Source organism: Oreochromis aureus, linkage group 13 (assembly GCF_013358895.1).
Source record: "Oreochromis aureus strain Israel breed Guangdong linkage group 13, ZZ_aureus, whole genome shotgun sequence".
Lineage (NCBI taxonomy): Eukaryota > Metazoa > Chordata > Actinopteri > Cichliformes > Cichlidae > Oreochromis > Oreochromis aureus.
The window spans coordinates 16,987,722-17,013,878 of record NC_052954.1 but is presented as its reverse complement, the minus strand read 5'-3'; the positions used below and the strand labels follow the sequence as shown (position 1 = coordinate 17,013,878).

At 38.4% G+C, this 26,157-nt stretch overlaps 1 protein-coding gene across 4 annotated transcripts; it reads right to left on the bottom strand.

Annotated features, from left to right (window-relative positions):
* Window positions 1-690: 690 nt before the first annotated feature.
* On the bottom strand, window positions 691-25,988 carry LOC116319587 (canalicular multispecific organic anion transporter 1-like). 4 transcript variants are annotated; one of them, XM_039621644.1, is made up of 32 exons: window positions 25,736-25,949; window positions 25,066-25,242; window positions 20,452-20,592; window positions 20,233-20,370; window positions 19,929-20,051; window positions 19,782-19,837; window positions 19,475-19,697; window positions 19,111-19,289; window positions 17,686-17,863; window positions 16,803-17,057; window positions 16,079-16,144; window positions 15,769-15,906; window positions 15,542-15,688; window positions 15,378-15,462; window positions 15,199-15,265; window positions 14,917-15,043; window positions 13,969-14,145; window positions 13,592-13,759; window positions 12,010-12,193; window positions 11,645-11,780; window positions 11,466-11,568; window positions 11,161-11,380; window positions 9,627-9,781; window positions 7,389-7,544; window positions 7,137-7,264; window positions 6,829-6,955; window positions 6,617-6,718; window positions 5,646-5,789; window positions 2,536-2,694; window positions 2,282-2,448; window positions 1,875-2,069; window positions 691-972 (listed from the first exon to the last, which is right to left on the bottom strand). In XM_039621644.1, exons 1-32 carry the CDS (start codon window positions 25,778-25,780, stop codon window positions 843-845), a joined length of 4,596 nt encoding a protein of 1,531 aa, XP_039477578.1. In that variant the 5' UTR covers window positions 25,781-25,949; the 3' UTR covers window positions 691-842. The 4 variants fall into 4 exon arrangements, with proteins under 4 accessions (XP_039477578.1, XP_039477577.1, XP_039477579.1 ...); XM_039621643.1 differs by having other exon boundaries at window positions 7,065-7,264; window positions 25,736-25,946; XM_039621645.1 differs by lacking the exons at window positions 691-972; window positions 1,875-2,069; window positions 2,282-2,448 and adding an exon at window positions 3,036-3,174 and having other exon boundaries at window positions 2,553-2,694; window positions 7,065-7,264; window positions 25,736-25,988.
* Window positions 25,989-26,157: the final 169 nt, after the last annotated feature.

The window sequence follows — 26,157 nt, the reverse complement described above, 5'->3', positions numbered from 1 at the left end:
TTTACTGTTATTTTCTACATAAATATTTTAAACCAGTAAGGTTTTGATAAACGATTGTTGTCTGACTTTAAAATAAGAAAAGTACTCTTGTTCCACTTTGTCATAAGTACACATACAGTTGTGGTCCAAAACATACATAAACTCATTATTTATATGAATGTCATTGTATTTTTTGCCCTTTAATGATTTCTTTGAAGTCATCTTTTTCCAGGATGGAATGATTGTACAGCAGACATCCTGAGTCACTTTAAAAAACAAAAACTGGGTGCACAGGATGAATTTATTTTGGATTTTGTCAAAACAGGGTCAAACATATAAATACGTGTCCATCAATATTTGGTTAAACGTCCCTTTGTAAGTTACACCTAAGAGAGACATTTTTGGTTGCTGTTAACAAGATTCTGGAGTAATTATGGCTGGATATTTGACCATCTTCTGGACAGAATTGGTAGAGTTTAAATTGGTGAGTTTTCTAGCATAGACCCGGTTTTTAAGTGTAATTCACAAATTTTCAGTAAGGTTGAGGTTAGGGTTGGGAAGACCATTCCCGAAGCTTAATATTAGCATGCTTTATCCATTCCAAAGCCAGTTTTAATAGATGGATGTAAATAGATGCAGAGGCCTGATGAACAGACTGATAACATTGTATCAAAAAAGAGGTTTTTGAAATTAAAACCAGTTAAGCATGAATTCAGAAAGAAATTTTATTTTTCACACATAAAATGTGTTACATTTACAATGTGTTTCCAAAATCCGGTCTTCACAATGTAACCTACAAATAAAACACATACACAAAAAATTGTGGCCCTAAATCTTCCCTAAAAAAACAGTATAAGTAGAGATTATGAATGTGTGTTGCTTTCTAATGTTATCCCAGCATCCTTTGCCATGGCGTAGAAATGGCCTTCTTTTTCAAGCAGGTTGCTCGGCGAATCAAATTCCAGTATTTTTCCAGCATCAAGCACCATTACCCTGTTGGAAAGAAGCACAGGCATTAATAGTAGCCCACTGAGAAATGTCCATACTGTGTGGCTTCGGCAGCCCCAGCTCAAAAGTGAAAACTGATGTGTAAATATTTGTGCTGTCTCTGTGAACAGTTAACTCAGGGGAGATACAAACAGACACTGGAGGGAAAGGGTATGCTCATTATTCTAAGGAATCAAAGTTTAAAGGGTTACACAAATAGTGCTGCCTTTTATTACAAGGTTGAGGTCAGGACAAATCTGTTATACTAGTAGTTGTTCACTTTTACAATGTTCTGCTAAACTAGCAGAACTATCTAGCAGATGCCCATTTAAAGATTCATTGAATCCAAGTGAAGTTACTAGCGATGTAACATCTTGACAAATTTGAGGCTAACTTTGACCTCAATGGAAAACAGAGAGTCAGTACCCCTTGGTCTAGATCATTTGGTCAAATATTACTCTCATGTATGATTAGGGGTGGGTTTAAAAAATCGATTTCCCGATTCAAATCGATTTTAATTTGAATTATGCGATATAGATTCAGTAAATCCTGAAATCTGTTTTTTAATATAAATGTATTTTCCAGAAACGCCAGCTTAAAGCTAACAAAACTATTTCAGCAATCGCCATACAGCTAAACCAGCAAATGATTAAAGAGCAAAGGGTAAATGGATTCCACAAAAAGATGTAAACACAAAGCGAGATCCGACGGCACGTACATGTACATGCTGTCGGGTGCTGAAAGCCGATATCTCATAGATTCTGAAACTACATGTTTCGTCAATCTCCGACCAAAATTCACTGAGCCAGCAGCAAAAGAAGACCAAATTTATGCTTCATGTTAGAAAAACATTGTCATGAATTCCAAAAATGTCATCCAAAAATGTTAAGGGAAAAGCTATAACTCACCTAGAGCTGTCCATGATACTGTGCAGGCGGTGGGCGATGGTAAGGACTGTGCAGTCTGAGAACTCTTTGCGGATGGTGTTCTGAATCAGGTTGTCTGTCTCCAGGTCAACAGCTGCCGTGGCTTCATCCAGAATTAGGATACGTGACTTTCTCAGGAGTGCTCGAGCCAGACACAGCAGCTGCCTCTGCCCAACACTGGGAAGATCGTATTAAAGCATTGATATCTTAAGAGGGTTTTTTGCAAAAGAAGAAAGTAAACCACAAATGACACTAATGTGTTCAAATAAAATTAAAGTTTATGTATGTTTTGCAGAACATTACATAAGGTTTAAAATAACGAACTGTACAAAACCTATACCTATATACAACTTATACCCAGAGGCCATATTGTTAATTTTATTACCCACCTGAGGTTTTCTCCCCCCTCTGCCACTTTATGCTGTAATCCTTCCTGCAGTCCTGATACATAGCTCTTTAGATGAGAGAGCTCCAGCACTCTCCAAATCTCCTCATCACTGAACTTGTCAAATGGATCCAGGTTCATCCTCAGTGACCCCGAGAACAAAACAGGATCCTGTGCACACGGGATTACAAATATCAGTGTATTTTTTAATAATATCAAATTCTTTGACAAGGTTATTGTTTATATTTATGTGTATACCTGTGGTATAATCGTGAGTCTGTTTCTCAGGTCATGCAGGCCTATTGTAGAGATATCTACATCATCAATGAGGATGCGACCTTCAGCAGCTTCAATAATTCTAAACAGGCAGTTGGTAAGACTTGATTTCCCAGCTCCTGTGCGACCAACAATACCGATCTGAATGCAGTGAGAGAAAACACATAAGATCAAAATAACAGCTGGCGCATACTTGAAAAAAAAATCTATACATTTTTCTTTCTGGATATAAATTGTATTTAACAGTATAGCAATAAATAATGCAATAATAAGCAAATATACTCAGTCTGTACTTAGTTTGTAAAAGATCTTAGACATTTCAGTAATGTTACAGAAAGAAGCAACATTTTTCAGAGTCAGCAGATATTTTATTAGTCATTACTGCTATTTGTAGTAATTCCATGATTTATGTTGCTGCCATGAGTCTTTACTCATTTTTACTTTGACGCCAATATTTCAAAGTTGTCAGTGTTTGATCTTACCCTAATCCATTGGGGACTCTGTTGTCCTACTGGGAGACTTCAGTGCACACGTGGGGAACAACAGGGAGACCTGGAGGGGAGTGACTGGGAAGAACGGCCTCCCGGATCTGAACCCAAGCAGTGTTTTGTTGTTGGACTTCTGTGCAAACCACAGTTTGGCCATAAAGAACACCATGTTCGAACATAAGAGTGTCCATAAGTGCACGTAGCACCAGGATACTCTAGGCCACAGGTTGATGACTGATTTTGTAATTGTATCACCAGACCTGCGGCCATATGTTCAGGACACTCGGATAAAGAGAGGGGCTGAGCTGTCAGCTGATCACCACCTGATGGTGAGTTGGATCAGGTGGCGGAGGAGGACGCTGGACAGGCCTGGTGCACCTAAATGTATAGTGAGGGTGTGCTGGGAATGCCTAGCAGAGGCCCCAGTCTGCGAGATCTTCAACACACACCTCCAGCAGAGCTTCAGGACACTGAGTCCGAATGGACCATGTTCAGCACCTCCATTGCTGAAGCTGCTGCACTGAGCTGCGGCCACAGGGTGGTTGGTGCCTGTCGTGGTGGTAACCCCCGAACCAAATGGCGGACACCAGAGGTAAAGGGAGCCACCAAGCTGAAGGAGTCCTATCTGGCTTGGTAGCCTGTGGGACTTCAGAGGCAGCTGATAGGTACCGACAGACCAAGCGGAATGCAGCTCGGGCAGTGGCTAAAGCAAAAACTCGGGTACGGAAGGAGTGCAGAGAGACCATAGAAAAAGACTTTCGGACTGCCTTGAAGAGATTCTGGCAAACTGTCAGGCGACTCAGGAGGGGAAAGCGGTGCTCTAGCTGCACTATGTATACTGCGGGTGGAGCGCTGCTGACTTCGACTTAGAAAATTGTCGGGCGGTGGAAGGAAAACTTCAAGGACCTCCTTAATCCCACTGGTATATCTTCTGTGGTGGAAGCAGAGTCTGGAGACAAAGGGGATGACCTGCCAATCTCTGGGGCAAGGTCACTGAGGCAGTTAAACAACTTCTTGGTGGCAGAGCCCCTGGGGTGGATGAGGTATGCCCTGAGTTCCTGAAGGCTCTAGATGTTGTAGGGCTGTCCTAGTTGACACACCTCTACAATGTTGCGTGGAGATCGGGGGGGGGGTACCTCTGGATTGGTAGATGGTTCCCAGTTTTAAGAAGGGGGACCAGAGGGTGTGTTTCAACTATAGAGGGATCACACTCCTCAGCCTCCCTGGGAAAGTCTATGGCAGGGTGCTGGAAAGAAGGGTCTGTCCGTTAGTCGAACCTCGGATACAGGAGGAACCATGTGGTTTTCGTCCTGGTCGTGGAACACTGGACCAGCTCTTTACCCTCTCAAGGACACTTGAGTGTGCATGGGAGTTTGCCCAACCAGTCTACATGTGTTTTGTGGACGTGGAGAAGGCATTCGACCGTGTCCCTTGGAGTGTCCTGTGGGGGGTGCTCCAGGAGTATGGGAGTACCCATGCTCCTGGATTGAATGGCCCATTGCTACGGGCCATTCAGTCCTTATACAACTGTTGCAAGAGCTTGGTCTGCATAGCCGGCATGTCAGACTCGTTCTTGATTGGTGATGGGCTCTGCCAGGGCTGCTCTTCTGTTCATAATTTTTATAGATAGAATTTTTAGGCATAGCCAAGTGACGGAAGGCTTTCACTTGGGTGGTCTCAGAATCTCATCTCTGCTTTTTGCGGATGATGTGGTTCTGTTGGCTTCATCGGGTAATGGCCTCCAGCTCACACTGGAATGGTTCGCAGCCCAGTGTGAAGCGGTGGGAATGAAAATCAGCATCTCCAAATCTGAGGCCACGGTCCTCAGCAGGAAAGCAAAGAACCAGGAAACACTGGAGAGATTATATCTCTTGGCTGGCCTGGGAACGCCTTGGTGCTCCCTTGGAAAAGCTAGAGGAGGTGACTAGGTAGAGGGAGGTCTGGGCTTTTTTGCTTAGGCTGCTGCCCCCACGAATCGGTCCCGGATAAGCGCAAGAAGATGGATGGATGGATGTATTGATTGCAATGCTGGATATTCCGGGGCCTAGCAAAAAAAGTTTGGGAACCACTGCCCATAGACTAGTTACATGTTTACATATCACAGCTGATTATAATATACAGTAATACACATAATGTATAAATTAAAAGAAAAACTGGTAGTTCACATCATTTTTACAGTTATGTAATTACTGTACACAGATTGATCTGTGGCATCTTTCTTGAGTAACAGATTAACAGATTCAACGTAAATAGCTTTTCTAAACTCAAATAAAAAAAATGATGTGCAGGTCTGTATCTGGATGCTACATTTTAGATACATTTGACCAATCTGAGCCAGCAGAAAGCTTAAACAAGTTGTTAATAGTTAACCTTTTAAATTAAAAAAATAGTGGGACAATTTTATATATTATGGATTTTTCAATGAGGGAGAAAAAACTTCCCACTGATTTAATGTCCATCCAAAAACAACATCTTTTTTTCTTTTTCTTTTTTAGCAGTATATGCTTTTGTATCTTTGGTGAACATGATATCAGATACAGTAAAACCTATAACTTTTACAAGAACTTTATACATATATGGAGACTCTCTCACACACACACATACCTTCTCAGTGCTGTCAATGTCACAAGTGATTCCATGCAGCACTAAATCCAATTCAGGTCTGTAACGGACTTTGAAGTTCTCAAATTGCACTCTTCCTGCCTCTGGCCACATATGTGGAGGTCGAGTGTCAGTTACCCAGTCAGCCTGTACCGAAAAAACAAAAGCAGGATACACGTGTAATAAAGTACAAAAGTTATCAAATTCAGCTAAGATAGCTCTAGAATATGTTGTGTATTAATATTCAAACCAAGATAAATAATAAAAAAAATTATACAGACAACATATATACAGACATGCATGCATACACCATTAAAATAAAGAAGAAAAAAAAAACTTAAAAAGATGTCACATTTGGTAAAAAATTAAATAGCTCAAATGAAAATATGCAACCAAGATTGACAATTAAGGCCCAGTGTGCATATGCAATGTTATACTTTATTCTAAATCAGACAAATGTCAGTATGAACGTCTCATGATGGGACGTGCTAATCAGTGCAGCTCTGTTGCCATTATGAATAAACAACCCAACTCAAATAGAACAGATCGAGTTCAAACATGTGAAATCAAATGTCAGTGAAACATAAAATTAAATTGTTGCATCAAAATCTTGTTTGTTTGACAGTTATCTGAACAATTATCGGTAGCTGGGAATAAAAGTATTATCATTGTACAGTGAGCAAACATTGCAGTTGACATCACACCCAAGCTTATTAGATTCCTGTTGAACTGTCAGAGTTACAATAAACCCACAGCCTGTAGACATCTTAAAATTCATGTCCTATTTAAGAAAACAGTAGATTTTGATCCAACCAAAATATAAATAATGTCATATGGCAGCTTGGTAGTTAGCACCCACACACCCTATGGTAGCTGGGATAGGCTCCAGCATCCCCGTGACCCAGATAAGGATAGACTGAAGAGAATGGATGGATGGATAAATAATGTCTTGCTCACAAAGTATTTCTACATGCCTCGTTCTTAAGCTGAGTGTATTCGTTCACTCTCTCCACAGCTACAATATTGGTCTCCAGCGCTGAGGTCGTCATCACCAGCCAGTTGAGGGTCTGGGTTACCTGCAGAACCCCAACAGGAGAGAGGTCTGTGTTTACATTATATCTGCATTTTAGTAATATCACATATATAAACACTGATGAAATAAGGATAATGTGTTTTTGTGACTGACATTAAGGGCATATGATACAGATAGGCCAACCACATTACTGTCAATAGAATCTCTGGAAATGACAGCAAACAGAGCAGCAAAAAACACCACCAGGTTTCCAACAAACTCCAGACGTATGGCCAGCCATCTGTCAAGAAAACAAACCCCACAAACATGCACACAAACAAATTTTAGGGTCTCATCAATTAGCATCACACGCTTCTCTGTGTTTGCAGGTACACTGTTCAATGTCTGACCTGTCAGACACGATCCGCAGGTAGATACTTTTGAGGTTTTCATCTATAGTTACTTCATTGTGTTTAAGAAACCTTTCTTGATGCTTGTAGGCTCTTATCACTGACAGGCCGGACACCGTCTCACCAAAGTGAGAGTATATTGGTGAGCGAGACACCGAGTCCAGCCGGCGCAGCTGTCTTGAAGTGGCAATATAAAAGCGCTAGGTGTAGAGAGAAAGATAAAACAAAATCAATGTTGATTTCATACTATAATTTAGTTAGGATAGCTTTTTTTTTTTTTTTTTTTTTTTTTTTTACAAATTTTCTTTACCTTGTTTGGCTTACCTGTACAAAGAAGTAGATCAGGGCCAGAGGAATGATAACTATGGCAAAGAAAGGAGTTACCAGGCAGATGACAAATACTGTCCCCAGTACAGACATCAGACACAGAAGGCAGGAGCGCAAGGAAGCAGGAATGGCCTCATCTATGGTAAAAATGTCCTTTGGGATAATATTCCAAGACTTAGTATTTATTAAAGTCAAAGGTCAATTTGATTTATAATGCACATTTAAAAACACAAAAAGTGCATATCTAGCAAAATTATAAGAGTAAATAATACTAGAAGAATGAATTCAAGTATTATAAAAGCTAAAGTCAGGATATTGGAGAAAATGTCAGTGATAAGTCATGGATGTTCATCAGTGACTAAACACTTTTAAAGTTTTGAGTTATTCCAAAGATTATAGCTGAGTCAAAGAATGCAGTCTTTCAGCCACACTAAAGACTTAATAATTTAATAATTAATTATTAGTCCATTAAGACCCTTTTGTTGTTATAAGTAGGATATGAGGATACAAGAGAAATTAACTCCTTCTTCCCTTTTTCTACAAGTGGCTGAATTTAGTAGCCGCAGCTAACAGAGACAACAGCACTACAACCATATTACAGCATTACAGCAAATTTTTTTGATTTGGTACTTTGTAAATTAAATTAAATTAAATTGATCAGTATATTGATTTATTTCATATATTGTGTTTATACACCACTCTGAATTTAATTATTAATTATTATTAATCTCTGGCTCTCTTCCACAGCATGTCTTTGACTCGTCTCCCTTCTTTCACCCCCAAACTGTGACGGCAGATGGCGTCTCTGAGTCTAGTTCTGCCAGAAGTTTCTTCCTGTTAAAAGGGCATTTTTCATTCCAACTGTCACCAAGTACTGACTCATAGGGTATCATCTGATTGTTTGAGGGTTTTTTCTCGATTGTTGTAAGATACCATTACAATATAATGCACCTTCAGTGACTGTTACTGTGCGTCAGCACTAGATAAATGAAATTTAACTGTATACTTGAGGAGGCAATTGGGAAGAAAGCCTCTTCAAAGAAAGACTTAAAGAACGAACAGTTTCTTTACATTTTCAAGCTACAGATTTTGCATAGGTGCATGGACTCCATTAGAGGTTGGATGGCTGATAACTTTCTTCAACTTAATGAGGAGAAAACTGAAGTCCTTGTTTGTGCTCCTAAAAAATTTCCACGTAGGGTTATGGAAAACTCAGGGTCACGTTCTACATTTGCCAAACCTTCTATCAGGAACCTTGGTGTAACTTTTGACTCAGCTCTGACTTTGGACATTCATGCTAAATCTCTGGTCCACTCCTGATTTTATCACTTGAGAAATATTGCTAAGCTGAGTCCCATTGTATCATGCTCAGAACTGGAAATTGTCATACATGCATTTGTTTCATCTTGTTTGGAGTATTGTAATTCTTTGTTCACTTGTTTATGGAAAGCCTCTTTGGAGCATCTGTAAGTTGTTCAGAACGCTGCTCCAAAGCTTCTGACCAAGACTTCTAAGTACTCCCATGCCACACGCCTGCTGATCCAGCTGCACTGGCTCCCTATTAAATTCAGAGTCCACTTTAAGATTATGACTCTGACATTCAGGGCTCTGCATGGAAAAGCACCAACATATATCAGTGATCTTTTACATCCATACATGCCCAGCAGGTCCCTGAGGTCATGTGATCAGGGCTTGCTGGTTGTCCATCATACGAGGCTGAAAACAAAAGGCGACAGAGCTTTTGTAACTGTTCCCAGACTGTGGAACTCTCTCCCTTTGAACTTGAGATCCGTGGACTCAGGGGTCTCTTTAAAAAAACAGCTAAAAACTCATCTTTTTAAACTTACTTTTGCTTGATTTTTGTTTTTATGTTTTAGCTTCTCTGTGAAGCACTTTGTGATTTTTATCTTGAAAGGTGCTATACAAATAAAATTATACTTACTTTTACTTTACTTTAACAATTTTAAGAATATTTAGGGTTGTATTCAAACATTTAAGCTAAAGTGGGAAAAATTAAACAATACAAGTAGATATACAACTTGCAGCAAAAACAAATAAAAGCTTTTTTAATGTTAAATTTAATGTTTAGTTTTTTAATTTTGAGCACTGTTATTTTAGAAATGACATTAAAAACTAGTTCTAGTTTGTATTTGTAAACATACAAGCCACAAGAAGATAAAATAAATATTGAAATTCATGAAAAGAATCCTTAAAAAGTTGACCACAAGACCCTACTTTGGCAAAGCGGTTGATCACTCTTCCAATAGGTGTGGTGTCAAAGAAAACCATAGGAACTCGCAGGATGTTGTTAAGAAGTCGTGAATGCAGGATACGAGATGCATTAATGGAAGCATTGGCTAGGAGCAGTGTGCCGAGGAACACAAAGAGACCTGCAATAAAAACAAGAAAGTTTCTAAATAATAGAACTACATTCTTAACAAAGACAAATCCACTGTGAACAGAACCTTGAACTTACAGTAACACTCAGGTGTGCTTTTTCCTGCCTACTGATATAGAATGGCTGTTATTATTATTAGAATATAATAATAGGGCAATAACGACAGAAGAAATTGTATTTAACTTTTTTCATATTCAATTCTTATTCTTATGGAAAAAACAATAGTTCAATCAGCAACATATGCTCTGCATGTAAAGCTGAGCTCAAGATGAACCAGGGTCCAAATTGACAGTCTTGGTTCTTTGTCCTTAATTTACAATATAAAGCAGCTGGAATAAAACATTTCACTCTGACATAGTAATTTGTCCCCAGTTTACAACATGATAGAGCAACCGGCACTATTTCATTGTTATCCATGCCAGCATTGACAATTCAATGATAATTTCAATAATATCCTGAGGTACATTGATATCAACTATTCTTCCATTAGATTTCTATTTATATTAAAATAAAATGTGCTGTATGTCAAATGCACACACTGTTTTGTGATTTTAATATCATATGAAAACAAAAACAAAACATATTTGAAAGGTGGAAATAAAATACTGTTGAAGGACAAATAGATAACAAATGTTTTCCCTCCCTTTGTACTCCTTTATATTTTTCACTCATCTCCTCCCTCTCCCTTTTTTTATTTTCCATTTAAATAAAATAACTGTTGGTGATAAACTCAATCTCAGGTGTTGGCTTCTCTTAATGTTGCAATAAGATAACTTGAGCCTTTATATTCAGTAATAGTGAGTTAAATAATCACTGTAATTAATCATCTCTTTACTTCCTGGATGTTTGGCTCCTAGTCTATATTGTACAACACTTCCACTTTCCCACGCTGTCATAGTCATGACATCATCATCATCATCATCATACTGATGTCACTGCTCTAGTTCAATTATCTTTCTGCCCGCCTTCTTCAAGCATATCTTTCTACTCTCTCCCCTAATTCCTATTATTGCTGGAAATCCATTTTGCTAAGATGGGCCATCAGAGTTTAATCATTAAATAGCTTAACTGAATTCTGTATATCAATAAATTCCTCATAATTGTCTCTACTTATTAACATAAGAAAGTATAGGTGCCTATGCACTTTGCAGCATGGGTTCCTGTGACAAAGAACCTAACGCACACAGTGCACAACTCTAGTACAATAAAAAGACTGGATGTTTAGGTTGTCTATATAGCGCTCTAAAGATGAGTGGATCCTAAATAACAGGGTACAGAATTTTCCTGTCTTTAAGACATAAAGCTGCTTAATGTTAACTTACATGAACCTGAAAATATTTGCAAATAGAAAAGGATTTAGTGTTCAGTTACCCTGAGCCACTCCAAGAGCTCCGAACACTCCCACCCTTGTGTCCCTCTTCCAGGAAGGGTATGTCGTGTTGTAGTACTCCACAGAATCACCGGTCCAGTCACTCAGCCACAGGTTCTGACCGGTGAAAGCAGCAGTCTGGATGAAGTAAATCAGGAAAACCATGGCAGAATATCCCCAGCCCATGGCTCGCAGGTACTGCAGGAACACTGCAAGCTTCACCTGGAAATCAGTGGGAGAAGGCACTCAGGAAACAGGCTATCATTTGTTGTAATCATGCACTAGTTGTACAAAAACATTATGTTACCTGTCCTGTTTCCATAGTTTCCTTCTCTATAAGTTTCTGGCCTTTCTGTGGTTCATCAGCATTTTCAGATTTTTTTACTGAAGTATTTTTTCTTAATCTGACACTAAAAAAAATGGGGAAAAAAATGAAATGGACATTCTGTTTCCCTGGTTTCATCTACAACTTTAACAAGCTCCAACCTGACATTGCGCTGGCTGCGGCGGATGCTGTCTTCTCGCTCCAGTGTAAGAGAAACAGTGTCCTCCGAAGCACCGTCAGGTTGGGCACCGTCTCCATCTCTGATGAGCTCAAAGTCTTCTGCATCCTGGCCCTCATCTAAATTAACAATATACATGGGTTTTACATATATGGCAGTAATTTATGGCACTTGGGTCAAATATGTGAACAACATCAAAACAAAGTATCCTTAAAAGATGACAAAAAGAAATTTAATTCATTCATATTTGTGATGTATAATTTTAGCATAGGTTTTGGTTGTGCAACTAAGAAAACATGTGATGTGTGCAGATTATGTTGCTAATATACTAAAAAAGGTTGTAATCACCTGTTTCTGAATTTCCCTGGTTGCTCTGCTCTTTGGCATATGTGTCGAGAAACTTAGAAAAAGCTCCTCCACTGGCACGAAGGTTTTCATAGGATCCAACTTCAGAAATGACTCCATTCTCCAAAACCACTATTTTATCCACGTAAGGCAGGAAGCTTATGCCATGAGTCACCAGGATACGAGTCTGTATGGTCAGAGATATATGAGACTCAGGTTTGAATTCACCAGTCAAATAAATGAAAATATTAATATTTATAAAGTAAGTATACATCTACTGTATATCTCCCAGCCTGACTTTAAAACCAGTATAAATTCAGTATCAGATAAGAAGTGTTGCAAAAGCAGTAATAAAGCATATTAACTGAATTTAAAGCAGGCGCTAATAAAGTTCAAATGAGATAGTAATTAATAATAGAGCAAAGATATCCAAATTCTGTGAAAAAGTTTAATCACTTTAATGATTTTTAATAGACAATTATTAGAAGAATTAAATATAAATTCAACAATAAGAAAAATATTGAACTGACAGGATTTACAAAAACATTGTAATAATTAAAGAAAAAGAAAGAAAAATACATAAATTATTTTTTAAATATATTTATAAATTGTATTTATCAAAAAGAGAAAACATTTCAGTTCACAGACTGAATTGACAATAATTGGTTTAATCATTTAAAAATCATTTATAAAGCCATGTTTCCCAGTGTTTTGTGTTTAACTTCTATTTCCTGATTATTGGTTATTCATGGTTTTGTTCTCTTGATGTTATTTGTTATTCTGGTTTCTAGTTTAAGTCACTGTCTTCTTTGTGTTCCATGTGCCATGTTCCTTCAGTCTGTCTCTCAATGTCAAGTCCACATCTTTGTGAATTGTCTCTTGTTTCCTGTTTTATTTTGATAGTCCAAGTCCTATGTGCAGTGAGTTTAGTTTTGCTTCTCCTTGTCTCGTTATGTATAATTAACCCCAGCTGTGTCTCCCTGCTGGTTCTCATTCCCTGATTGCTCCTGTGTGTATATAAGCCCTGTGTTTTCTCCTTCTTTTTACTGGTCCATCTGTGTTCCTCCGTGCTGTTCTGTCTGCTTGTTGGTCTTTGTGTTACCTCCTAAAGGTTTCCCTTTAGGTTCTGCACATGCCATCACCACTTCTGTTTGTATTGTCATTGTGTAAATAAAGCTCACTCTAATTTAAGTCAGTGCCTGCATTTTGGGTCCTATCTCACCTCCACACGGCTTGCCTTGCTAGCCGTGACATTTTCTAACTTGTAATTCTATTTCCGAGTGGCTTTTATTCCTAACCTTTCATTATTGGCTATTCAGTTATCTTGGTCATTTAGTGTGATATTAAACCTATTGTAACCTCTATGTAATGCTCTGGTCTTGGGTAAAATGAGGTAAAATACTACAAATTAGACACCATGTTTTCTAAGCAAGTAACAGCTGGAATATCCTGTGCAGATAGTAGTTCATGTCAAGATTCATCAGAAGAAATTAAATGGGGAGTGGGCGAGTTTCTTTTTCCTTTTTCCCCCTTTTTTCCTCTAAAATAATTATCAAATATTTGACATATGTTTTTAAGCACAAACCTTGTTTTTAAGTATTCCATTGGGTCCAATTACATTTTCAAACAGATGCTTCCCTACATGGGAGTCCACGGCAGACAAAGGGTCATCTAATAGATAAATATCAGCCTGACTGTAGACTGCTCTGGCTAAGCTCACACGCTGCTTTTGACCCCCTGAGAGGTTGATACCCTGAAAAGAGAAGAAAGGAGGTAAAAGAGACACACTCTTTTAGCCTTTCCTATATAATCAGAAGAGCTCTTCTGTTTTGTTACTTTTTTGTCATGTATTTGAGAAACAAATATTTTACTTGTGTTTACAGTAAACACCATACACAGTATTTGCATACAGGAAAAATATTTGTGTAACCAAAAACCTGAACCATTCAAAGTGTAACTCACTTTCTCTCCAATCTCAGTGAGGTCTCCTCCAGGCAGCAGCTCAAGGTCTGGGGCAAGAGCACAGGCCTGTATGACTTTTTTGAAGTTCTCTTCCTCATGTGGAGATCCAAACAAGATATTATCCTTCAAAGTAGCATTTTGGATCCAGGCTTGCTGTGGTACAAAAGCAAGAGAACCCTGGAAAGAAATAGACTATTACTCAAGACAGATCTGTCTTATCATAAAAAACTGGCATTCACAAAATTTCATCCAGACCAAACACTACCATGGCTAGATGGAAAAAAAATCAATTCTTTTACTAGAAATGTTACAAAACTCCACTGAACTCAGTTTATTCTGTGAGTAAAATGATTTGAGTTATTCCCAGTTCAATATGGATAAAACTGTTCTTTGAACAGGTGGATTGCCCAGTGGACTTAGCATTGTTTTACATTGTCTTTCTAAAAAATTGATCACACCAAGCTGGAGTAAAGACACTTATGTAATGAAAAGACAAAAAAGAAACTGGAATTTAATTTTATAAATTAGAAAACTTGCTGAGCAAAAAATTCTCATTCTTCTTTTGGCTAATTTTTTTAGGGGTTGCCACAGCAAATCCTCTGTCTCAATTTCACAAAAAAACATGCAACAATGTTTCAATTTGTAGAAAAATATACTTCTTTACTCTGCTGTGGCTGAATTAATCTCCACCAATACTGATGAGTTTAGACCAGATTATCAAAACTGCCTTGAACGAATTAGGCGTTTGTTGTTTTTTGTTTCTATATCTTGGCTTTGTTAGCTAAAGCCTTTAATGTTTAATTATTGCAATCTTAAAAAAATAAAAATATTGTAATGTGATTGTTAAAGTCTTCTATCCTTTATTGTTTATTTTATGTGTTTGTTTTAGTTTTATTTTACATGTTTTTTAACGCACACTGACAGACACAAATGAAAAAAAGCCATTACCCTAATGTTGATAAAACCTTTGGTACTGTGCATCTCTCCAAGGAGGGCTGACATAAGAGACGACTTTCCTGACCCAACAGCTCCCACTACGGCAACCAACCGACCAGGCTCAATGTCCAAATTCACACTGGACACACATAATAACTGTGCTCAATGCTGTGAACACATCAGGGGCAAATAGGCAGACTGGAAAAATTGAAGCAATGCTAGAAAAACACCTGGTGAACATCTCACAGTTAATTAAGTTAACTAGTAACTTTTTGATGAACAACACAGACATACTCTTTCAGGAGAGGCTTTGCATCTTTTTCCCAAGCAAAGGAACCATCACATACACTCACAGCAGTATCTAAAGAATGAACACAGACCAAGACAGAGCTTAACAGATGATCTGCACATGTAAGAAACTGTGAGTAAGCTTCAGTCTTCAGCTGTAGAACAAGTGCAAATTCTCAACATACTGAAACTGGGGTCTTGGCGCACAATGTCACTGTCGATGTCTTCCCCTGCCAGAAACTTCTCCAGGCGCTTCTTAGACACTGCTGTCTGCAAATTGAAAGAACAGGTTAAGTGTGATTTTATCACAGGCTTGATACATGTGTCTCATGTAGGTCTGTTCACTTACTTGCACAACGGAAGCAATGAGCATGGGCAGCATGGCAAGAGGAGCTCGGAGGATGTTGAAGAGAGAGATGGAAGTAAAAGCTTTCTCAGCAGTTAACACATTATCCTTGCTCACACTAACAAATATTGCAAATGTGGCCAGAGAAACCTGCAAGAACAGACAGTTTAGGAAAAAAGATTGTTTACCATTTGATTCTTGTCACTGCAAAGCTCTCTGACAGAACTCACCAGAGCTGGAATGCAGCATGAGGTAAGAATGGAGAAGGAGTGTAGGTAGGCAAACTTCTTCATGACTTTTAGTTCTTCCCCTCTAATGTCTTCCACCTGCTTCTGGAAGGATGGCTCCCAAGCATACAGCTTCAGAATCTGGTGAGAGAAAAAAGAAAAAGACAGGGAGGAGGCAGTGAGGCAGAAGGAAGGGTGGGGCAGCAGAGCACTTATGGTTCATGACGTCACTGCAGTTTCATGAAGCATCAAAGCCTTAGATGTAAGGAAGGCATCGACATACACCATGAATACACTGAACAAAAGAGCTCACCTTGATCCCATTTAGAATTTCATTCATGATTTTCATTCTCTTATCTTTAAACTTCATGTTCTCTATCTGAAAAGAGACACAATGTAGCTCATGTTAAACAGGCAATAAGGAAATACTTAAATAAAGTGTTTTGAACAGCAATTTATTCTGTGTAATTCATTTGAAAATAAAAAACTAACTTTTTCACCAGCAAGAATCACGTGTTCAAAGTTACTGAGATCACTTTATTCACATTAATGTTAATATTAATTAAACTCCAAAGAAATTTTTGGTCTTTTTATAGAAGGGAGACTGGTCTATGAGAGCAAATCTGTATGTTGACTGTGAGACACGTGGCTGAGCCTGTATGCTGCGTCACTCAGCTGTCCAACTACTTTTGAGCCTCTGAAAGTGGGGGACTGTATCAAAATGTATTAAACAGTCAATGCAATACTTTAGTTAAACATCTTGAATAAAAGCTATTCAATTTATTGTGTGAACTATTTACAGCACTGTAAATAAATGCACTGTTCATCATAAAGAGTCCAGCGTTTGGGTCCTCATTCCTCACATCCCGACGGCCTGCCACGCAGACCATGACATAAACAGTCAATCCAATACGTTAGTTAAACATTTTGAATAAAACATTAAAATTTGCAGTTTAATCTCATCTTGATTATTTGATTTAGAATCTCGCACAGAGGTTTACAGAAGCAAAGAAGATCTGGCAAGTATTTCCCCTGACCTGTAGTTTTCTGGCCTTGGTTGCTATCAGTGCATTGGTTGGAATTATTAACACCATGACTCCCAGTCCTGCCAACACAGAAGGTCCTAACTCCAGCCACAGGAAAACAATGGATATGATGATCTGCAGAGGGCAGGACCACAGCAGGTGGATAGAGGTGGTCACATCATTGAAGCGCTGGGCATCTGCTGACATCAGGTTCACCATTTCCCCTACTGTTGACTCCTTACGAGTATCATTGGACACCACTAATGCCTTAGAAAAGGGATAAAAAGGGGCATATTAATTAGAAAGTGGGGTGGAAATTAAGTAAGAGAAGCATGATAAGTGATATTTTTTCTTACTCTGTATGTTTTTGTACATCAGCAAAACAGGAGATGGATCTTTGTGTTACTTTTTTTTAAACCATAAACCTACTCTAACCCTATATATTGAAAAAAAAAAGCAAAGCTGACTTTCGTTTAGAAATAATATAAATAGTTTTTGATGTGTCAGAAGGAGAATTTTCTTCATTTCCTGATTTCTAAGATTTGGTAAAACTTAATAAAACTTCATAAAAACAAAAATGATGTATTCTGATTGGCTATACAATCAGGGTCTTCACCAGTAGTGACTGAGAACTCACAAAATTAATCATTGAGATCATTAGTAAACGTATTGATGGAAACTCGAGCTACAGACTAACACAGTCTGTGTTTTTCAGTGGCAAGTATGTGCTGATAAAAGTTCTTTAAAACTGAAAAATCTGACAACTGACTTAAGCAGAAAATTATGACTAGTAATTTTTTCTTCTAATGTGTAACAGTAATTTATATTATACAGCATTTGATTTTTTTTTTCACACCAATGTCAATAAATGGTGTTCTGTCACTCCTGCTTTTACCTTTTTATACACAGCAGCCATAAGTGCAGTGCGAACCTTCATCCCCAGCACATGGCAGCGCTGGAAATACTGCTGTAGGGTCAGAGACTGTAGCAGAGCCACCACCATCAGCAACACTGCATACAAATAGCCCTCCCAGGCATATCTGGATTTGTCCTGAGTGAACGAGATCATCAATCTAGGAAAAACAGAAAAAAAGAAGAAAACATGCTAATCTCCTGCTTCATCTTTAGCACTTATCTAACAATGTCCTCATTTCATCCTGGCACTCCTGTTATCGGTTATGAATGACTAATGTCGAGACATGAGGGACAGAGAGAGATTAAAGACCCCCTGCCTTTCTTCTCAACACATCTGAGAGAGGGTGAAAAAGCTTAACATCCAGTTTTTCTAATGTGATTTATAGTTTTAATCTTTATTTTTATCTTCATTTTTTATCTTTCTTTATTTTTGATAAAAGATAAATCAAAATATAAGTTTGATCAATATGTTAAATGAGAAATGTAGTTTGAGTAGTGAAAGAGAATCAGAATTCATATGTGATTTAGCTGTTAGTTAATAGTGATAGTTAATTGCTGAAAGGAAAGAGAAGGGGAGGCAAATGGGACTTGGTAGAGTATAAAAGAGAGCGCCCAGAAGAACCTTTTAACCCGTTGTGAAACAGTACAGGTAAAAATCTGAGTATTAACCCATTTTAATGTAAATAGCTCTTACAGGTTACTTCAGCCCTTTACACATAACATATCCTTGAGGCCTACTGTCAAGCCCTCTAAAGCTAACCCACTTAAATACCAAGCGCACCAATAAAGAGGGGAGCTGCTGTAACTATGTGCCTGACGGAGGCCAGGACTACAAGGCTACTCAGGTCCCCAGATTTTATCAGATAAGCAGGCAAGACATTCGGATGATTTTGAGACCATTAAAGCTGGGCGAGCCCCCTCAGCTACATCAGCCCCATCTGAACTCTGCATTGCCTGCTGGGTAATAGTCATACAGCAGTTAGAACTTCTTAAACAGAGAGCTGACCCAGACTTCCTGTACTGAGGTGCTGGTCCCACACATTGACAATAGTAAATAGTTAACACAAAGGATTTTAAAAGGTAATAGCAAGTAAATCTAAAAACAAAAAACAAAAAACTTAAGAGAGAAGAAAATGGGTTTTTTTATGTTTACCTAAATTTGGTAAAACTATTGCATCTGTAAAAGATAATTGCATAAACTCCTTTAAGTAATTTGATTGTCTTATTGAAAAATATTCATCAGAAATTCAGAACAGTGAACTATTAAGAGACCACTGTAGTCCACTACAGGGTACAACACAGCTGAGTTACTGGTTTAAGTCGAGCAGCATTGTACAAGAACAACATTGTTCTTCTCTTAAATCTGTTGTTTTATTTCTGTAACGTTCTCTAATATCTTACTCACTTAAGAAGCTGAGGACTGACGAAGGTTAACACATCCTGCAGAAGTTTGAAGCAGACAGTCTCAATCAGAATCCTTTTAAAGGTCTTATAAATGGTGGTAATCAGCCATGAACTGGGATAGTTCTCTTCCTCCTTATTGTCCTTTTTCTTCTTTTCATCTTCTGTCTTCCCCCTTTCCTCCTAAAAGAACAGATCGTTTAAGTACAATTGATGAAATTTATTCGGCAACAACCTAGTATCTGGGATCCTTAAAAGGCAGCCATGGTGTTGGTGACATCCGTTTGGACTGTTGCTCAGTAGTGTACATGGGTGTGGAAGTGTTTTTGTTTGAATGCTCTCACCATCATTAGTACATCCTGACTCACCCCTTTCCCCAGACCACTGGAAAGCTGTGGGTCTTCCTGGGCACTGTCTCTGGTTTTAGCTGATTTCTTTTTCATCTTGTTCTGGAAGCGGACCCTAGCTGCATCCAACTCAGGCTTCATGAAATGCTGGAAACGCTCATTGATGAAAGCAGTGCTATCACTCTCATTCAGATCCCACATGTCCTCCTGAACCAGAGGTTGTTTGTAGCCTTTTAAAACCATACTGTAAAAACAAAGAGAACTTTGAAGACATGGAGCACATATGTAGATGATGTTAAGATTCGTGCTATACTGACATTAATGTTACCTGTTTAACCAGTTGAACGTGATTCTGCTCAAAAATGGTGCACCTGCTTCAGGATTCTGTGGATAAAACAAGGTTCAATGTATCTTATTTAATCTATACTTATGAACTTTTCCCTCTGAAAACAAAGAAACAAAAACAAATGGGTACCTTTTTTATAAAGTCTTTAGCTTCTGGGGGGATATCAGCCACAGTAGAAAGAGCTAGTGCAATCAGTTCAAGCCCAAAAGAAATGTAGAAAAGGCTGAAACGTGGGACATCAGGGACCTCGCCCTAAATACCAAAAATGAGAGAAAGAAAAACTTTAAAGGGTCCCGAAGAAACAGAAAACAGTGTGTTATGGAAAATATGGAGAGTTAAAAGTCAATCATATCAAGTTATTGCACCATGTCTGAGTAAATCTACTATTTGTCCTTTACTTTAATCCAACTTGATCAAATGTCTTCACTCATACCAGTCTGAGAGCCTCTCGTAGGAGGGTCTGGAAAGGAAAGATGTCACACACTACAAGGAGTAACCAGAAGAGGAAAAGAGAGGCAGAGTCTATTGCTCCTTCACGTCGTAATCCTTCATGGCAGAGCAGGACAACGATCTAACAAAGAAGACACATCACAACATAAAAAACACATCCTTTCAAATTTAAATATTTAAATAAAAAGGTTGCTCTATTTACCCATGTGACTGCAAATAAAACCGGATTTGCGTAGTATACACCAGCATTTTTTGAAGACTGGTCACTGTTTGGACCAAAATCTTCTCCTAGTGTGACTCCCAGGTGTGCTATGGCCGTCAGGAACAACAGGGACACCACAAGCTGAAGGAAGAAAACACAGACCAGACAGGAGAATAAATCATGTTATTCCATTAAAAAATTGCATTAACCTCCTAGGACCTGGCCTCCACATATGTGGACATCACATTTTGGGTTCTCTAGACCAAAATACTAATTTTTTGCTCTACAAGGGCCTGATATCCACTTACGAGGACATTATGCCACTGTTCTATCGAAATTTAAAACGAACGTCCTCATATGTGGATCTCATTTATCTCAGAAAGAAAAATCAGGTAAAAAAAAAAAAAAAAAAGGTAATTCTTTGTTTTTACATTCATCAAGTCCCAATCAGCCTATATAGCAAAGAAAAACTGAAAATGCATGACATGAAAGAGTTCGGGTCTTAGGAAGTTAAAGGACTGTTATTCATGTACTGTTATTCCATATTGCATATATGCAAAAGATTCTATAATACCCATAAAAACATATTTAAACTAGTTGAACTAAGTAAAACCGTGATTGAAATTCTCATTAGATTATTAACAATTTACTGTTCATTTTTGATTATATAAACTGTAAAATGGATTTTTATATGTATCTGAACATAAAGTTAATTGATTCACCTTTATGTTGTATTGTAATTGAAATACTGTCACTCACAGTATAACAAGCTGCAACTGCACTGTGTGAATGTACCTTGGGAAGACTGTCCGAGTTTGACATTTGCCACATTTAGAGTAAAATGGCAATGGAAGAGACAGTGGCAATACACAGGACAAAGCTGAAGAGAACTGAGTGCCACTGGACTGCTGCAAGGTGGGGGAGAGGAGACCACGGGAGGGGGAGGACACATGGAGGAACACTGTTGTTTTAGTGTGGGAAATGAAATTGGGTTAAGGAGCCTGGAGAGAAAAACCAACTGCCTTGGAGTGTAGAATTGAGAAAGTGTCTGGAGCGCCGCAAAGAGGAGAGGTACACAAAAATGACAAAAATAAGTATAAAATGCATTAATCCTACTAACACACACACTCATGCAATGAAGCTCATGAAGATCAGATAGTATTTTAAGCATGCGTTTCTGTTATTATCATCTTGTCCGGTTCACTTAGTGGGATGAGAAGTGATATATAAACTAGCAGACTATTATTATATTGGGGAAAGATGATTGAACTGAGGTGAACAGAATGCTGTAGAGTAAGTGCTGACTCTAACAGATTATTGAGTTTCTTGTTCCTGATGTGTGGGGGATGTTTAACCATGCCACACACCTGGTTACATGGGAAGAAACTCAATATTTAATAGAAAATTAATGTTGTGTGAAGTGTGTGGCTGGTGGATGAAAGTGTTTTGAAATTCTAAATTCTAAATTTAGAATTCTTCATTCTAAATTCTTCTTTTTTCTTTTGAAATGACGTCATATTGCTGAAACTTAAGTATGCGGCACAAGAAGTTCTGCTATCAGCAATAAACTTGAGGGGACTGACTGACTGACTCCACCCAGACAGTGGGGAAAAGGGTGGATGTATGTTTTTTTTTTGTTTTTTTTTTACAGGAGCAGGAAGATGACAGCACCATACTAGGGTCGCATGAGCTTATGGGCCATGCAGACTTAACCTTTTAGTTGCCAAATTCTGTGTGTACTTACCAGCAGTGTGTTATTCATGACATCATATTTACAATGCAAAGGTCACTGTGAGAAAGTGTGCAAACAGATGATGAAATGCACTGTGCTAACATCCATGTCACTTTTTCCACAGCAGAGGTTTAATCATATGATTTAATCACGTGATTTCAGTTCAGTTCAGTTCAGTTCATTTTTATTTCAACAGCAGGACACACCACTGGATGTTGTTTTTTTTAACATAGGGTTACAGGCCTGGAGCGGATCTACTCCAGGGGAGAAGCCCTGGAATTTTTTTAAGAGACAACGCACATATCTTCTTGTGCTTCTCTAATTGTGTTAAATTGACACATGGCAAGGAACATGTGGCAAAAGAAGGTTTTCTGGGGTAGTTTTCATTTTAAAATTACAGGTGCAGTGAAACCAGTGGAGTGCGATAGTGCATATTTTGGTATCGATCCAATACCAAGTAAATAGGGGCCAGTATCGCTGATCGATACTTTTAAATAAAGAAGGTGGATGTGTCATTGAATTGCTAAATCTCAATTAATTTTCATGACCTTAAGTGTTTTTTGTGATGTTTCCTTTTTTTTATTATTAAATAGTTAAATCCCAGGACATAATTAGGACAAATTTTATAATTAAATAGAAAATGCTTATAGAAAATGGATATGATCAATTTTTTTCTAGAAAAATCTTAAATAAAAAGTGCAAACCAGTAAACAAATTAAAACAAACAAGTACTGTTGAGAAACTATACTACAAAAATTACAATTAAAATTCTCAACAACAACAACAACAAGAACAGGTAAAAATATAAATGATATGTAAACAACTTAACAAGACCCAACACGTCTAAGTCGCGTCATGTGACGGCGCAACATCTAAACACAAGAGGGGGAGCAATGTGTGCCTGCTCTGCGCTGATACAGGTGTGGCGAGTCTGGTGACCTGGCTGTTTCGTCTTTGCCGAAACCACAGCATTGCAAACAAGAGTGGAACGTAAAGTAAAGAATCAATCTCACCATAACGATCCGATACCAATGCCGACTTGGTATCAATACAATCGATATTTGGATCGATCCGCCCACCACTCAGGGCTGTGCTGGGTTCGGGAGAGGCTCTGTCGGTCGTTTGCCCCGCGATGGCTGCTCTCACCAAGCTTGGTTTTGTTGGTTTTTATTGAAGAATGTTAGCTACTGCTCACTGTTTGTCTGCAGGTTTTATTATAGTTTTTGGTAGAGTCCCTTTCAAAACTGGTATCACTGGATGGTACAGCCATTCCATTCAGGTTGGATAGATAGTCCAGCGCAAAGGCGCAGTCTGTAAAATGAGTCATATATGTACTGATTGTGTATTTCATTGTGTAGCTGTTGCTCTGCATTTGTGCATTTGTGAACTAGCATGAAGTGTGGAAATAGGGGAATGTTAATGCAATACTGAGAAACCTTCATATTTAAGTGAAAACTAATCTTCAGTTAGGATGATTACAATCCATAGGGGAAGAATGAACAGCAAAAAGCTTTTTCGGAGAACTTGGAGCTCATGAAAGCAGGTTAACAAATGACCTGACAAAGAACAAAGGAATTAGGTTATAAAAACCACACATAAGAATTAAGGGAAGCAGACATAGCTGGAGAAAAAGGCACAGCTTAAAAAGAAAGCAAAACTAATTGCAAGGTACAGGAGACAAATGACTAACATAAAAACACAGGGAATGAGAAACAATAATTTGAAACGGGGAGACAAGAACTTTACAGAATGAAGAACACTGAATGAGCACATTGACGAAACACTGAGAGAAAAATTTAAAAGTTCTACAATCAAGACTATGCTAACTTTGTACTTCCCATTTAGTTCGATGACTTTTTAGGATTTTCACCAAAAGACCACAGCTCCGAACTTCCTTAAAAAGCTCAGAAAGCTTATTCAAACTCACATTTTTACAATACCCTTTGACACCAACAAGTCTGTGACAGGAGAGCAATGGAACCGCCCACATCTTAATGCTTTTAAACACTTATTTACGCTCGGTTGCTGTACACATCAACACACACCAACAACAATATCCTTCAGGACCTAGTTCGAGCTTATAGGCAGGGGAGGTGTGACAAGCTAATGCAGCTCAGGTGTGTCAGCCTCCCCACGGCCATGCAACGAACCACGCCGGCTGCTTGTCCAGTGGCAACAGTGAAGCTGGTCTTCTCGACCGCATGGCAAGCAATGGTGGCGGACCACAGGCTTGGTCATGAACCTGGGTTCACAGGCAGCTGGGCAGGCACATGACGCGCGCAGGAACCTTGCCCCTGCCAGACACCAGCCGCTCTCACCCGAGGAGTGGGGACAGCTCCCAACAGTTTTGACCAATTGAAAGCACAAATTTACATATAATTCTCTGTAATGTTAAGTGTAGGTCACTCTCTTTCAGGAAGTTGGTTACAGCTAACTGCTTGCAGACAGTGGTTTTCTGAATGAAAGAGATCCATGTACATGCTTATGGTTTGAACTGCTTGAGGCAATAAATGATTCGAAACTTGGATTCAGACTACGTCCCTCTTTTAATCAAGATTAAAAAAATGCGCAACAAATGCTTCCATCAAAACACAACAAATGTGTTAACTGACAACAAATCCATGTAAAAGTACAGAAACTACTTTTAATGTCATTTTGTCATCTTTTACTGTCATTTTATTGTAATTTGATTCATATTTTATGTATTTAAAAATAACAGAAATTCTGTTTTTTCTGTAAATTCTGTAAAACTTTACAGTAAAACATATTTTTTTTTACAGTATACAGTTAAACTTTTGAAACTAGAACACACCTACCTAAGCTATAAACTGAAACAACAATTTTTTTTTATGAAGATGTCTTTATTAGATAGTATTTCTTACCTGTTTGCAGATGTAGAGCTTGGACAGTGGTTGTGTGTTTACGTTTGCGCTCTGACAGAAAGCCAGCAGGTGCCATGGGGCACAGAGCCACAGGAAACAAAGGGGGATCCATACAAGAACTGTCTGTTCCACACATAGTGGGAGGTCTGGGTCTGGTCGCTTCAGATATGAAGCATTCTGAAGGACACAAACACACATGCATAACAAAATCCTGCTGCCCTTCTAAAGGAACCAGAAAGTGCAACTGATTAACTCTCTGAAACCAGAAACTTTCTGAAACCAGAAAGTTAATCATCTTCTTTTCTGCATATTTGGAAGATGTCTTTCATAGTTGCTGTGACAAATAGAAACCATGACCTTCTTGTTTGCCCAATCTGTGTTGAACGGGCTGACGCAATAACATGAACAGCTTTTTACACTGTTTACATTTGTCTTAAAGCTTTTATGTCTCCAAAGCATAGAAAAGAAATAAAGATCTTCAAAAAAACCACCACAAACTTCAATACCAACTTCAACATCAACATGCCCCTGACATGGTATTATAAGGTGTTATGTCTATTTGCTGTCATTCTCAACATACATTCCAGACAATTTACTTTGTATGTTACTAGTCTTATATGTTTGTTTGAATTTACCTAAAATCTTCAGTGTTTCTGTCTGTTTAACTCACCCCAAAAATGGACCCACAGTACTCCTCCAGAGCTGCCGCACACATGCTTTACAGTGATAGCTTCAGTCAACCTCAGCTGACCAGACAAGCCGACGCCTCTCACCCTCTGCCCCACTACTGCTGTGTTTGACTCAGATACTGCTGCTTTCTCCTCTGTCCACCCACAGTTCACTGACAATTGTAGGATGTGGCTGTAAGGGACTTTGATCCGTGAGGTTTTTTAAGCAGAAAAAAAAAGTTGCTTATGCCCTCTACAGAGAAACGACATTAATACAACAGAGATGTGCTGTATTAGCATAGAGAATACAAGATTCGAATTTGTGCCCGGTTTCTATAAAAAGTACACTACAGGCTTTCTAGTGAGTCAGTGAGAACAACTGATATAGCAAAATCATTTACAGAATCAAGCTTTGTAATTTGCA